Source organism: Scyliorhinus canicula, chromosome 18 (assembly GCF_902713615.1).
Source record: "Scyliorhinus canicula chromosome 18, sScyCan1.1, whole genome shotgun sequence".
NCBI classification, from domain to species: Eukaryota; Metazoa; Chordata; class Chondrichthyes; order Carcharhiniformes; family Scyliorhinidae; genus Scyliorhinus; species Scyliorhinus canicula.
The window spans coordinates 114,618,283-114,634,349 of NC_052163.1; the positions used below are offsets into that span (position 1 = coordinate 114,618,283).

Genomic DNA, 16,067 nt, shown 5'->3' on the forward strand with positions numbered 1-16,067 from the left:
TCGACAAAGTAAATGTAGGATGTTTCCCTTGGCTGGGGGGAGTCTAGAACCTGGGACAGTCTCAGAATAATAGGTAGGCTCTTTAAGGCTGAATTTCTACACTTACAGGGTGGTGAATCTTTAGAATTCATTACCTCAGAGGGCTATTGAGGCTAAGTCATTGAGCATGTTCAAGGCAGAGATCAATAGATTTCTAGTTGTTAAAGATGTCAAGGGGACGGCACGGTGACATAGTGGTTAGCACTGCTACCTCATGGCGCCAAGCATCCGGGTTCGATTCCGGCCCTGGGTCACTGTCCATGTGGAGTTTGCACATTTTCCCCGTGTCTGTGTGGGTCTCACCCCCACAACTCAAAGATGTGCAGGATTGGTAGATTGCCCACACTAAATTGGCCCTTAATTGGAGAAAAAAATTGGGTATTCTAAATGAATTTAAAAAAGAAAAGAAAGATGTAAAGGGATACGGGGATAGTGTGAAAAAATGGCATTGTGTTTGAAAATCTGCAGTGATCCAATTGAATGACAGAGCAGGCTCAAGGGGCTACTTGTAGCCTACTCCTCCTATTAGCACTGTTGCTTCACAGCGCCATGGTCCTAGGTTTCATTCCCGCTTGGGTCACTGTGCGGAGTCTGCACGTTCTCCCTGCGTCTGCGTGGGTTTCCTCCGGGTGCTCTGTTTTCCTCCCACAAGTCCCGAAAGATGTGCTTGTTAGGTAATTTGGACATTCTGAATTCTCCCTCAGTGTCCCCGAATAGGTGCTAGAGTGTGACGACTAGGGGGTTTTCACAGTAACTTCATTGCAGTGTTAATATAAGCCTACCTGTGACAATAATAAAGATTATATTATTTCCTATGTTCCTAAAACAACAATGTCATAATGACCAGCTAATCTGTTCTTATGTGTTGGTTATGTGATAGAAATTGCCCACTTCTTCCTTGTTGTTCTTCAGCATCTTGCCTTGTGACTTTTTTTTACCTGATAGGGCAGTTGGGACCCAAGATAAATGTCTCATCTCAAAGAGGTTACTTCCGATTTAAACTGATTGGCAAAAGAACCAGAGGTGACATGAAAGCAAACTTTTTCATAGATTTCATAGAATTTACAGTGCAGAAGGAGGCCATTCGACCCATCGAGTCTGCACCGGCTCTTGGAAAGAGCACCCCTCCCAACCATACACCTCCACCCTATCCCCATAACCGAGTAACCCCACCCATCACTAAGGGCAATTTTGGACACTAAGGGCAATTTAGCATGGCCAATCCACCTAACCTGCACATCTTTGGACTGTGGGAGGAAACCGGAGCACCCGGAGGAAACCCACGCACACATGGGGAGAATGTGCAGACTCCGCACAGACAGTGACCCAAGCTGGGAATCGAACCTGGGACCCTGGAGCTGTGAAGCAATTGTGCTACTCACTATGCTGCCGTGCTACACAGCGAGTGGTTAGCATTTGGAATGCACTGATAAATTAGAGTCATAGAGGTTTACAGCACATAAACAGGCCCTTCGGCCGAACTTGTCCATGCCGCCCAGTTTTTACCTCTAAGCTAGTCCCAATTGCCCACATTTGGTCCATTACCCTCTAAACGCAGCTTTCCCGTATAACTGAATGATTTTTAAAAGACATAATTGTACCCACCTCTACTACTGCCTCTGGCAGCTCGTTCCAGACAGCCCCCCGGTGTGAGAAAGTGCCCCTCTGCATCCTTTTGTATCTCTCCCCTCTTACGTTAATCCTATGCCCTCTAGTTTTAGACTCCCCTACCTTTGGGAAAAGATGCTGACTATCTACCTTATCTATGCCCCTCATTATTTTATAGACCTCTATAAGATCACCCCTAAGTCTCCTACGCTCCAGAGAAAAAAGTCTCAGTCTATCCAGCCTCTCCTTATAACTCAAACCATCAAGTCCCAGTAGCATCCGAGTAAATCTTTTCTGCACTCTTGTATGAATACCGATTCAATCATGGCCGTTGAAAGGAAATTGGTTAAATATTTGAAGGAGAAATAATTGCAGCGATATAGGGAAAAAACAGGGAGTGGGAATAACTGGACTGTTCTTCAAATGGCCTCCTTCAGTGTTATGTTTCTTTCTAGTTTGAAGACTCATGAGTGGAAGTTGAACATATAACGTTCTATTACAGGTGAGAGCGTAACTTATTGAGCCACATCTGGTACAGTGGTCTAATTATTACTCCCGGGTAACCGATTAGCTAATTCAACACAGATGGAGATTGAGGTGAAACCTTGTCTCCTTCTCTCACTCATTCACTCGCTGAAGGAGCCACGGCAGACACATTGAATGGACGCTGTAAGATTTCCCCCCAACACTTTATTTAAAGGTTTTCAAAGTGAATAGTGGTTCAGCAAATAACATCAGACTGAGCAACTGGCTGAATATAACACAATATAAAAGTGACAGGTACATTAGGAAGCGGTCACAGGCAAACACCGTGGCAATGTGCGAGAATTGCCCTCCACGCAAAATTGATTGGTCTTAAAAGGAGCCAATCTAGATTTCAAAGAGCGCACATAGGAGATTGGCAGAACATTCCGGAAATGAGAGACTTCAGATACTGGACGAGAGAAACTGGGATTGTACTCCTTAAATCAGAGAAGGTTAAGGGGAGAGTTAATAGAGGTGTTCAAAACTGTGAGGAGTTTTGATAAAGTAAATGGGGATAAATTGTTTCCACTGCCAGGAGGGTTGGTGAACAGGGCACAGATTTAAGGTAATTGGCAAAAAGGTCAAGAGGGGGGCAGCACGGTGGCGCAGTGGTTAGCACTGGGACTACGGCACTGAGGATCCAGGTTCAAATCCCGGCCCTGGGTCACTGTGTGTAGTTTGCACATTCTCCCTGTGTCTGCATGGGTTTCAACCCCACAACCCAAAGATGTGCTGGTTAGGTGGATTGGCCACGCTAAATTGCCCCTTAATTGGAATAAAAAAATAATTGAGTACTCTAAATTTATTTTTAAAAAGGTCAGAGGGGAGATGAGGAGAAACGTTTCTATGCAGTGAGCTATGATCAGGAAGGCACTGCCCTGAAGGGCAGAGGAAGCAGATTCAATAGTAATTTTCCAAAGGGAATTGGATAAATACTTGCCAAGGAAACCTTTGCAGGAATATGGAGAGAGAGCAGGAGAATACTGGGACTATTCAATAGTTATTTCCGGCACAGTCTCAACAAACCTTCTCTGCTGTAAGGTGCTGTTAAACAGCAAACATTCTGAGACTCTAGACATCTTGTATGTAGTACTGGTGTAATTAAATATAACGTGTTGGTTGGAAGAGCACAGGAAATAGGAACAGGAGTAGACTGTATAGCCCTTCAAACCCCCTCATCATTCAATGTGATCATTCTGATAGTCAGCCTACACTCCACTTTGTGCCAGCATCTCACTAGGGAGATACAAGTGCCTCAAGTCCAGCTCCTAACACATGCCAACCTGTGTTCTTTGGAGAGTGTCTTGAAGAGGAGTCAAGATTGAAAAGGAAAGGAGCTGGTGTTCTCCAAGGATGCGTTGGGGTTTAACCCTCCACCCCTCCCCCAGTCATCTGACTGGAAATTCTACAGTACTTTAATTAGCACAAGTGTGCAAGCATACCCTTGGATATAATATGTGCAAACATTTGTGTTTGTCTCTACGGCTGAATAAGTTAATGAGGATGAGAGAATGAAGCAAAACAGTAAATTATTCTCTACAGGACAGAACAACGGTATTACTGTTTTCTGTAATACAACAATGCACAGTACAGTACATTTATCTAAAGAATGACAAAAAGTAAACTAAAGGTACAAACATAAACATGCAGTAAATAAATTATACAATTATTTACATATACTGAAGTGTTGCTTTAAGTTTAAAATTCAGTTGGATGAGACGACCAGATTGGGATTACCTCAAAGACTGCCAAAAGAAGTTAAATAAACAGTGTTTCCAGCTGGGCAATTTGTTCCTTTTTAGTTGCAACAGATCATGTTTGTATTTTTTGTTCTGGCACAGTACTATTGTTTCATCTCTGAGACCTGGATGAGATCCAATCTCCTTCTGACGGCAAAGTTTTGGTAGGATCTAGTTGAATGTAATCCAGACAGATCAGTGATCCCGTTTTACCTAATGCTGTAACCTCCTCCCACCCTACAACCTTCCAAAATCTCTGCATTCCTCCACTTCTGGTCTCTTGCACAACCCAGATTACCATTGCCCCACTATACCTTCATTAAGACTGTACTTTCCTCACTAAACCTCCTTTCAGATAGTTTTTGAAACCTGCCTGTTTGTACAAGCTTCTAGTCAACTGCCCTAATATACCCTGTGTCTCGGTGTCAAATTTGGTTTGATAACTCTCTGTAAGACCCTTTGAGAAGTTTTACTATGTTAAAGGTGCTATATAAACACCAACATTTTGTCAGTAGGATCTAGTTAATGGCCATGCAAGCCACAAATAGCGCAATCACACTCTGTAGGTTTAACTTGTGGATGAAACCTAAATTGCTTCTCACCAATGCTAAACTTGCATTGCAAATGGAGTGTGACGATCCAAAACTGACTCTAAAATTGGCCTCTATATCGACATATGAATGATTAGATCTCCCAGTGCAATTTGGCATTAGCAACGGTTTATTAAAGCTGTTGTGATACTGAATCACTTGAAGTTCTGAAAGTATAGCCAATGCTGAGGCTGGTTATTGGTTTATCAACATAATACTTTGGAAGATGCTGAAATATCGACTTAAGCAATCAACTTTCACAGGACTACATTGGATTTTTTTTTTCTTTCTTGTATCATGGGATGTGGAAGTCGCAGGCAATGCCAGTGTTTGTTGCCCGTCCCTAATTATCCTCGATGAGTGGTATTTTTTAAGTCAATCACATTTGTGGATCTGGAGTCATGTAGGCCAGACCAGGTAAGGACAGAAGATTTCCTTCCCTAAAGGACATTAGCAAACCCAATGGGTTTTCATGACATTTGACAATGGTTTCATGGTCATCATTAGACCTTTAATTCCAGATTATTTATTGAGTTCAAATTTCACCTTCTGCCATGGCGGATTTGAACCAGGGTTCCCAGAGCATTACCCTGGGTGCCTGGATTACTAATCCTCAAATACTGTACAGAAACAGGTAATTTGGTCCTGCCAACCCATATTTGTGTTTATGCTGCACTCAAGCCTCCTCATCTTTTCTCATTTAAATCTACCATCGTATCCCTCACCCTCCTCATATGCATGTCTAGCTTCTCAATATTTGCATTTACAGTACTTCAACCACTCCTTGGGATACCACGTCTGAGATTCTTACCACTCCTTGGATAAAGAGGATTATTTTGAATACGCAATTTGATTTCTTGGTTACATTGAAGGCCTATGGTTATGCTCTCGCACATAATTAGTTCAAGTTGAGGCTGATTAAATCTCTGGTCTAAAAAGTGCCGCAGCAGAGTGAGGATATGGAACACTTCACAATGAAGACCAGTAGGGACCTGAACGTAGAGAGACCTTGTAGCAATGTGATGATAATTGTGCCATTCTGCCACTCTAGTTGCTGCTTACAAAGATTCATAAATAAATGAAAGAAATTTCATTTATACAGTTTACATCACAATCTCGCGCTGTTCCAAAGCATTTTACAGCCAATGAAGTACTTTTTCCAAGTGTAGTTACTGTCCTAATGTAGGAAACATGGCAGCCATTTTGTACACCGCAAGCTCCCACAAAAATACAATGCGCTAATGACCAGATCATTTGTTCTTGGTATTGGTTGAAGGATAAATATTGGCCAGGAGAACTCCCCAGTCTTTTCTCAAATAGTACTGTGGAAGTTCTTTTTCTACAGCCACCAAAGAGAACTGACAGGCTTCAGATCAACAGCTCATCTGAATGATGGCACTTCTGACAGTGCGGCATTCTTTCTACTGCACAGGAGTCTCAGCCTGAATTATGTGCTAAATCTCTGGAGTGGGACACAAACACATGACTTTCCGACTCATAAGATGGAGTGAAAGGATAATTGAATCATAGAATTTAGAGTGCAGAGGCTAAATCGCTGGCTTTTAAAGCAGGCCAGCAGCACGGTTCGATTCCCGTACCAGCCTCCCCGAACAGGCGCCGGAATGTGGCGACTAGAGGCTTTTCACAGTAACTTCATTGAAGCCTACTCGTGACAATAAGCAATTTTCATTTCATTTCAGGAGGCCATTCGGCCCATCGAGTCTGCACTGACCCTTGGAAAGACCACCCTACTTAAGCCCACGGCTCCTACCCTATCCCCATAACCCGACCTAGCCTTTTGGACACTAAGGACAATTTAACATTGCCAATCCACCTAACCTGTACATCTTTGGACTGTGGGAGGAAACTGGAGCACCCGGAACACTCACAGTCACGGGGAGAAAGTGTAAACTCCTCACAGACAGTCACCCGAGGCCAGAATTGAACCCAGGTCCCTGGAGCTGTGAGGAAGCAATGCTAACCACTGTGCCACCGTGCTGTCCATGAGGTAGGAATTCATTTCAAAAGAGAATGGTACAAGCACTTGAAGCGGAAAAATGTATCAGAAAAATCAGTGTGGGGCAGGGAAATGGGATTAAAATAGATAGCTCCAGTCAAAGACTTAATAATAGTTGTCTTCTACAGTGAAAGGGAGGAAAAAGGAACTTGTATTTACATAGACCATGTCCCAAAGCATTTTAGAACCAATGAAATGCTTCTGAATGTAATATGGAAAACACTAAATACTATGGCAAAATAGTAATCCCCATTGTCGAATCCCTTGGGAAAATTGAACATAAAACATGTCAAAATTTCATTTGATAATCTTAACCTCAGATGTAATATTTCTCTTGTTCTTGGCAATTATGACATCCCTGGAATACAACATTAGCTTCCTTTCCTAAGATCTTTCAATTTTGTTGGCCCAACCTGCTGCAATTATATGGTTGTAGTGTGGCTTACAATGCAGGGTGTTTTTTTCATTTATATTTGCCTTGAAACACTTAGGGGCAGGGCCAAGCCCCACGGCTGAAGAGCGTAGGAAGAGATACTGAAACTAATCAGAGAGGATGACAAAGTGTGAAGATATGGTGCCTTTCATGATCTCTGGATGTCCTCTCAAGTGCTTTATAGCCAATGAGGTACTTTGAAGATTTGTCACTGTTGTAATGTTGTAGAGAGATTGGATTTTATTTCTGCAAATTAAAAAGAAAGATTCCATATATTTGAGATGCAACGGAAGAGCCAATTCTAATCTAGACTGGATTAACATTTTCAAGACTGAGCATTCTTTGGAGCCTTTGTAGTTTAGTTTTTATTCACTTTAAAGATATGGACCTCAGTGCGACCTCTGTGTTATTTGCCCATCCCCAGGTGCCAAAGTCACCCCTACCCATCTCTGTAACTTCCTCCAGCCCAACAGCCCTCCAAGATCTCTGCACTCCTCCAACTCTGGCCTCTTGTGCATCCTTGATTTCCATCCCGCCACCAATAGCGGCAATGACTTCAGCTGCCTTAAGCTCTAGAATTGCCTCTGTAAATGTCTTTGCCTCTCTACTCCTTTAAGATGGATGCTCCTGAAAACCTGTATACCTTTCTGGCCAAACTTTCGGTCAGTTGCCCTAATATCTCCTGAAGTGGCTCGCCACAAGTTTTGTTTGCTAGCATACCTATGAAGCACATGGGGACATTTCACGATGTTAAAGGTGCTACATAAATGCAAGTTGCTATTATCAATTGATACAAAACTGACTAGGCTACTGCAGAAGACAGTTAAGAGTTAACAAAGCTGGCATGGAGCTGGAAGCCAGAGAGGCAAGGATGTCAAGCTTCATTCCCAAAAGGGACATTAGTGGGATTTTACAACAATCTCGCACCTTCATGGTCACTTTACTGATACCAGCATTTTAATTCAAGAATTCCATTGTCAGGAGCTAGATTGGAACAGAGGAACTGCTGAACAATATAAGACCGGGGGATGGTTTGGAAAGCAAAGGTTCAAACTTTTTTAGGAGTCCCACTTCAATGTTTGAGGGTGCGTTTGTATCATCGTAAAACAGTTTCCATTCTGCTGGAACAGGAGAGTAATGGTATAACTCAGACACCAGGGGCGGGATTCCCCGTGCCGAAATCGCGCTCGGCGTTGGGGGGGGGGGGGGGGGGGAGAGAGGGAATGGGGCATCAGACCCGTGATCGGGTCTGACGCCTTCCCGCGATTCTCCGCAGACCAGAAAATCGGCGCCAGTCGTGTGTGCGCGGCCGACGTGGCCCCAGTCGGGAGCCATTGAAAGAGGTCCCAGCGGCGATTCTCCGCCAACAACTGGCCGAATTCCCGCCGGCGTGGTTCACTCATGGTTCCACCTGGCAGGAGTTCGGAGGGCGGCTGCGGACCCAGTCCGCGGCCGCCCTGGTGGGGGGCAGGTGGGATTTGTCACCAGGGGAGGCCTCCAAAACAACCAGACTCGCGATCGGGGGCCACCGATTGGCGGACCTGCACGGTCTGGGGATAGGGGGGCCTATACTTACAGGGCTGGCCAGCTGTGTGGGTCCGCCATGTTGTGCGGGGCCGCCACCACACGCAGCCGCCGCACGCATGCGCGGACCACACGGCCAGAAGTGCAGAGCCCCATATCAGCAGCTGGAGCTGCGAGAACTATTCTGGGGCCCTGCTAGCTCCTTTCAAAACAGAGAATCACTCTGGACTTTCTCCAAGAAAGTCCAGACTGATTTGCTCCCGTTTCCTCGCGGGCGTGGGTACATAGCTCCATTATTGCAGAATCCCGCCCCAGGTTCCAATCCAACTGTTGCTCCTCATTTGAAGAACAAAGCGAGCAGCTACTTGCAATGCAGCTATTGCCCCAGATGTGTTCTGATTAACTGACTTAGTTTCACCCTATGTTACCAACACTTGTTAGATTGCTTAATGTGCTAACTGTGTCGTCAACCCTCCGAACAGCAAGTAGGAATTTCCAACACAAAGGACATGTCTTGTGCAGATTTTGTTTTATACCAGTCTCACTGCTCCCATAAAAAGTAGTTAAGCTAAATTGAATTATTTCCGAAACTGAACACCCCGCAGTTTAACAATTGCATCTTGTAAAGTACAGAAAGGTTACTTCGTTTCTCCAAAAACTATTTGCTTCTCGCCCCTCTCCCACCCACGTCCGCTCATGCTTTGCTGTGGGACTGGAGTCTCATACGGGCACAGGCCAGATAAGGAGAGCTGGCTTCCTTCTCCCAAAGGATGTTTGTGAACAGGTTGGATTTTTAAAACATTGTAACAGCTTGATGGTGAGTTTTTTCTTTCAAAAGAGTTTTTTAAAAAAACGGAATTCAACATCTCAAACTACCATGGTGGGGGTTTTAACCCCTGTTGCCTGAATCACTAGCCCAATAAAACTGCTACACTACCAGATCCTTCACTAATGCACCCTCTATCCAACTTGCTTCCATTTACCGTGACGTTGCACACTGGAATGTCCTTTGGCTTTGGCACTACCGTACCATAATATCACAGTAAATGGAAGCAAGTTACAACACATCGATGTATCCAACTATCTAGGAAGCATAGTAACATCTGATCTCCAAAGCAATACTCAAATCCAAAAAAGGATCGGATAAGCCATAAGTGTTCTTCTGACAAAATTAAGCAACATTCTCAGAAACACCAGCTTGAGTCTGAAAAGGAGGATGTATGTTCTAAAATGTTATGTCTGGCCAGTGATGGATTAGGAATGTGAAGCTTGGAGCATTGGGAAAGAGGAAGAAAATCAACGGTTTTGAAATGTGGTGCTTAAGAAGGACCCCATGAGTTGGGGTGGCATGGTGGGACAGTGGTTAGCACTGCTGCTTCACGGCGCGGAGGACCCACGTTTGATCCCGACTCTGGGTCACTGTCCATGTGGTGTTTGCACATTCTCCCCGTGTCTGCGTGGGTCTCACCCCCGACAACCCAAAGATGTGCAGGGTAGGTGGGTTGGCCACGCTAAATTGTCCCTTAATTGGAAAAAAAGAATTGGGTACTCTAAATTTTTTTTAAAAAGAAGAACCCCATGAGGAAGCTGGATGGAGCAAAGAATTAACAAAGTAATGAATGAGGCCGGAAGAAGAAGACAACTCTTAAATTATATGAAAAGAAGACAAATGGAGTTCATGTTATCCGTACAGAGGTGTTGGAGTGTCTATTAACTACCAGGAGGATTAAAGAGGAAGAGGCCAACAGTGAAGGAAACAGCTAGACAACATTAAAGACAGGCTTCGCCAGAACTCCAATAACCAGGTCATCCATTGTTACTATGATCAAAATATTTGGAAGACTATGGTTTCCCACGCCACTTGAAATGGCATTTTAGATGATGATGGCTCCACCCAACCAACACATCGCCATCACACCATTAAATGGCCTGTGCCCCACATCCAACATATTTTTGAATCCTCTGGGCGATGCTGTCAGCATGAGTGAAATTATGGATAGTTTCATGCTACAGGCCCAACCCCACAAGGAACTGCTTTGAGACACCCTCTGCCCATCTTACCAGTGTTCATCTGTAACCAACAGGGAGCAGGGACTCCCATCCCATAATTTTGGTGGCGAATACTGTTCCGAATCCCAGGGGTGAAAGGATGGTACACCAATGTGCCCTTACAGAATATGCAATATACATGGTTTGAGTATGGCCTTGATTGACTGTATACAATGCTGAAGAATTTCTCACTTGTTGACCAACCAAGTGACCCTTAGTAAACAAGAATATCACTGTGGAGTTCACTATGTACAGATTTTATAATATACCTATCATTTGAGGATCAGGAAAAGTTCACTGTAATCTACTGTCTGGGAAGTCCACTCCTTCTTATGCTTCTGTTGACAATCCGAGCCCTACGACTCCTTTGACCGGAGGGATAGGCTACAATCCGAGATTGCGCAGGTCGGATTTGGGCCTGTCTCCTCATTTCTGCCCCAATCTCCATCAGTGTGTCAGCTGGAGAGTCCTGGATTCGCTGGAAGAGGCTCTGGCGGGTCACATGCTTTTCCTGACAGCTGAAGGTCACAGCATTTCCCAGATCAACCTTCATTTCTCGGGAAAAGCCATCGGAGGTGCCATCAAAGCAGCGGCCTATGGCAATTTCCTTGGCCAGCCTTGGATTTTGATCGGTAACGGTGTAGATTCCATAGTTGTGACCCAAGGGATCAACGGGGGCCAGCATACTGAAAGCCGCTGTGTCATTGTTGACAGCCAATGGAGGGTGTCTGTGCAAGTATTCTTGCAGCAAGTTATTAATCCCAGTTCGTCTGCAGTTACCCTGAGGGATCACCGTCACCAGGGTGCGGTCAACAGAGCTTTGGTCAAACAGCATGCCACCACACTTGAACTCGAGGCAAGCAGCTGAAATGTTGTGGTTGATCATATCCCGGACGCTACGCACATCACGGATGCCATACAGCTGCCCCATGGTCTCTGGGTGAGTGTTGCCGCTATTGCGTGATCTTACCATGACCTCCAGTGGCCCATTAACTTTGACCTTGATGTAGCAGGCCCTGAACTCCTGAGGATTAGGCCACCAGGAGAGATAGTCCCCGGTCCAACTGGTCAAGTCATTCTCCTCGAAAGGCACCACGTTGTACTCATATTTGTCCTTTTCTACTTTGTAAAATCGGAAATGGTTGGCTGAGACAGGGGCATCCTCACAGTCTCTTACATTCTGGTACGCGTATATCGGGCCGTTGGTCTCGTCAATATTATTTGCATTGGGCTTTGCGAGATTAATCTTGAAGGCCGTTTTCTTCAGCTGCTCATCGTCATGGTCTGTTCTCCTGTAGTCAAGTTTTCCTAGGAAGGGCTGAGAGACTCCAATGATGTTGGGGTTCATTTTAGGGCTTGAGGCAGCGGCTTCCAGCTCCTCCGATCCAAGGGCAGCTGTAACGTAGGCTGTGTAGGCATCCGGCCTAGCAGCGTCACAGAAGGCAGGAAGGCAGGCCCCATTAGGACCTGTTATGACACTGTCAAAACGACCCCAAGCCCGAGGATTGGCTGTATAGCCTGGCAAAGGTTCCAGGTTAATCAACGAGACCACAACGCCCTCCAGTTGCTCACCAGAAAGGAACTTCTCACTCATGTAGGCCCTTACTTTCACGTAGCAGCGTCTGGCTTCTGGAACGTCCAGGTTGAAAAGACGGCGTTCCCGGATCTCCATGTTACCGATCAAAAATGTCCTCTCCTCGCGTTTGTTACGCTTTCTCTTCTCGACGTGGAAGAGGCTCTCCTCCTCCCAGAAACCAGTGCTTGGATTCAAGGACCACAGCCTCATTTTCTCCACATGCTCTGGCATCTTGACGCTGGCGGTGTCCAGATATACTGTAACGCTGGAGGCTTCAAGGATCTCGTTCGATAATTCCTCCCGGAAGTCTGCCGAGAACATGCCATAGGTCCTAAGTGGTAGGATGTCCCCCTCTTCATCCACAAAGTTCAGGTCGCTCGACGCAGTCGAGGCGAGGGTGATGTTTCTTGGGTCCAGAAAGGTCACACTGGCCTTGACTTTTCCACTGTAGCTTTCCCCGTTGCTTCTGTGGAATGAGTTAGGAGCAATTTCTAGCTTTCCAACAGTGTCTTCGCCTTCCATTTCTCCCAGTGGTATGGTGATGCCTTTAGTGGAGTCAACCACTATTGGCTTCGATTTCCTCAATAGCTTAACATCAAAGTACATGGCACCACTTTTCCTGTCGAAAGGAAAGACCTTAACAGTGTCCACAAATTTATTCATCCTGTCAATAAACTGGACCACCAGCCTTTCCGTTTCGTGAGGGACCTGTATGGTGAAGGTCCCCTTATAACCCGTCAGGCCAACTCGCTCATTGCCAACAAAGATCTTCCCGAATCGAAGTGGCTCCCCATTATCAGCCGCCACTGCCCTCCCTCTGATTAATACTTTGGGCTCCAGGCACATCTTGCAGCCACAGCTTGCCACCACCTTGACAGGGAGGGTGTAGCCCTGACACGTAATCTCCGCGAGCTTCATCTGCTTCACTCCACAGCAATAGCTTGTGCTGTCCTTGCAACGGAGGTCAAAATCCAGGTCCCCAGCACACCTGCTGTTGGGACACTTGCCGACGTTGTAGTAGAAGGAATTGGTCGCCTTCTGAAAGCAGTTCCCCGGCAGTTTGATCAAATGGTTCAGTGGTTCTGAGTTGCAATTTGATTGTCCTTTGGCTGAGGAAAGAGAGACAAGAAAGAAAAGGTTACAGAATTCTGAGAGACACATTCAAGTTCATGCAGTTGTGGATGCCCCCACTTGAGGGTCTGGCCCACCCCTCAATCTCTCACCCTATCAACGCATCCTGCTATTCTTTTCTCCATTGTGTGCTTAATCTAGCTTCCCCTTAACCTCATCTATACTATTTGTCTTGAACATTCTCACCCGCTCCCTGGGTAAAGAAGTCTCTCCTGAATTGACAATAGGTGGTTTAGTTAGTAGCACTCTTTCCTCTATCAATAGAACAATAGAATATTACAGTGCAGTACAGGCCCTTCGGCCCTCGATGTTGCACCGCCTATCTACACTATTCCATTATTATCCATATGTTTATCCAATGACCATTTAAATGCCCTTAATGTTGGCGAGTCCACTACTGTCGCAGGCAGGGCATTCCACGCCCCTACTACTCTCTGAGTAAAGAACCTACCTCTGGCATCTGTCCTATATCTATCTTTCCTCAATTTAAAGCCATGTCCCCTCGTGCTAGCCATCACCATCCGAGGAAAAAGGCTCTCCCTGTCCACCCTATCTAATCCTCTGATCATCTTGCATACCTCTATTAAGTCACCTCTTAACCTTCTTCTTTCTAACGAAAACAGCCTCAAGTCCCTCAGCTTTTCCTCATAAGATCTTCCCTCCATAGCTTGCAACATACTGGTAAATCTCCTCTGCACCCATGGATTTGTAAATGAAGAAAGAAATTAACACCCAACTCGCTAATGCCTTTAGTTTCAACGGTAAAAATGTGCCTTATTTCAATCAAGGAACCTTTGGAGAAGGATAGATAGCTCACACCACTTTCCCTTCTGGAATGTGCAAGAACGATTGTGAGAGTCACACACCATTAATACACACAGGTGTTAATTCCTCACGAATACTTTAAATGTTTTTCTGTACACATCAGCTCAGTTACACAGCGGTATTCCTGTACCCAACTCCACCTGCACTCGGAGTTTTTTGAGGAGTTTAACCTTTCAGGTGGTTTTGCTACAAGGACATTTTGTTCTGCTTTGGCAAGGAACTGTATATCTGTCAACACCCTGAAACCAGTTGCTTTTTCTCTCTTTTTTTTATGGCTTTTTGCTTCTGGCGGTTTTGCAGGGAAACTTTACGCAGACATTAATGTGAAAGACTGCAGCTGCCTTTGAACCTCTTCCACGTTAAATCGAAATCCAGAGACATAACCTGTGGCACAACAACAAAATGGGCCAGAGGACATTAACAGGCAGCTAAAACTGGCTGAACCGCTTCCAGACTCAACATTAATTTTAAAAATATATACTTTGGGGTGATTATTAGCCCAAGCATTGTATCTTTCCCAAAATCTGAATACTGCAAACACTGAAATTCAGAAATAAAAACAGAACGCATGAATTAGGAACAGGATCAGACTATTCGGCCCCTCGGGTCTGCGTCACCATTTGATAAGACCATGGCTTATCGGGCCGTAGTCTCAGCTGTACTGTCCAGTTAACCCCCATAAACTATGGCACTCTTGTCAATCTATACAAGATGCTGGGAAAATGCAGCAGGTCAGGTGGTAACGGAAGACAGAAACAGGAACATGGCCTGCATTTATATAGCATCTTTCACGACCACCTGACATCTCAAGGTGCTTTACAGCCAATGAAGTTTGTTTGAAGGGTTGCCACTGTTGCAATGCAGGAAATGTGTGAAGAAGCAGAGTTAACGTTTGACCAGCAAATCGGTGTCTCTCCCCACAGATGCTGCCAGACCTGCAGTGTGTTTTACGCAGTTTGTGCTGTAGTTTATATTCTTGCCTCTTTGAGGAGGGGGTGCCACTGAATTCAGTCCATAGCGTCAGGTGTCAATAGAGGTCGAGGTTCAGCGGTCAAGGTGTTTAAGCAACCCGCGCCTGTTTCTGTAACAGAGCCCTTGCTGAACTCAGTCAACAGCATTGGAAGCATGAAGGTGAAAGTGATACAGGAAGGCTGGAGGCTCAAGGTGGATAGGAGGATACATACATACGAACATGCTCAAGGGTGCCAGCAGGAGTAGGTTATTTGGCTCCTCGAGCCTGCTCTGCATTCAATAAGATCATGGCTAATCTGGGTAGAGGGCAAATGGAGGGGTAATAGTAATAGGATAGAGGAGGGAGGAAGGGTAGAGGAAACATATTGGGTAGAAGAGGTAGGGAGGGTGAATTGACAAGGTGAAGTGTGGAGTAGGGTACAGTAGTCCAGTTTTTCTGTTATTGGCTTGATTATTCATCCACTTGAAGGCCAGTTTAAGTTCCACCATGGCAATTTGGAATTTTAGTTCAATTTTTAAAAATAAATCTGGAAATAACATATGATCGTGAAACTGTCAGGTTTTTAAAATATAGCTGGTTCATTAATGTCACTTAGGGAAGATAACCGGCTAATCTCACTCCGATCACATGTACACTTCATCGCTCAAACTGCCTATCTCCACTTCTGTAACATCTCCCGACTCCAGCTCTGTCTGAGCTGCTGAAATCTTCAGCCACGTCTTTGTTACTTCTAGACTTAGACCATAAGCATAGGAGCAGAATTAGGCCACTCGGCCCATCGAGTCTGCTTTGCCATTCAATCATGGCTGATATTTTCTCATCCCCATTCTCCTGCCTTCTCATAACCCCTGATCCCCTTATTAATCAAGAACCTATCTATCTCTGTCTTAAAGACACTCAGTAATTTGGCCTCTACAGCCTTCTGCGGCAAAGAGTTCCCCAGATTTTCCACCCTTTGGCTGAAGAAATTCCTGCTCACCTCCAACTGTTCCAACGCTCTTCTGGCCGGCCTTGATCATTCTACCCTCCGTAAAGGCA

The 16,067-nt window shown here is 45.2% G+C and overlaps 1 protein-coding gene across 3 annotated transcripts in view; it reads right to left on the reverse strand.

Annotated features, from left to right (window-relative positions):
* Window positions 1-6,390: 6,390 nt before the first annotated feature.
* Window positions 6,391-16,067, reverse strand: part of cilp2 (cartilage intermediate layer protein 2) — a 48,658-nt gene continuing 38,981 nt past the window's right edge. The window contains exons 9-10 of one of the 3 annotated variants that reach the window (XM_038777476.1): window positions 10,794-13,209; window positions 6,391-7,197 (exon numbers count right to left, since the gene is read on the reverse strand). In XM_038777476.1, the coding sequence (XP_038633404.1) occupies window positions 10,829-13,209 (2,381 nt within the window). In that variant the 3' untranslated portion in view covers window positions 6,391-7,197; window positions 10,794-10,828. Of the gene's footprint in view, window positions 7,198-9,910; window positions 13,210-16,067 lie in introns of those variants that run through there. The other 2 variants (XM_038777477.1, XM_038777475.1) reach the window with 2 other exon arrangements.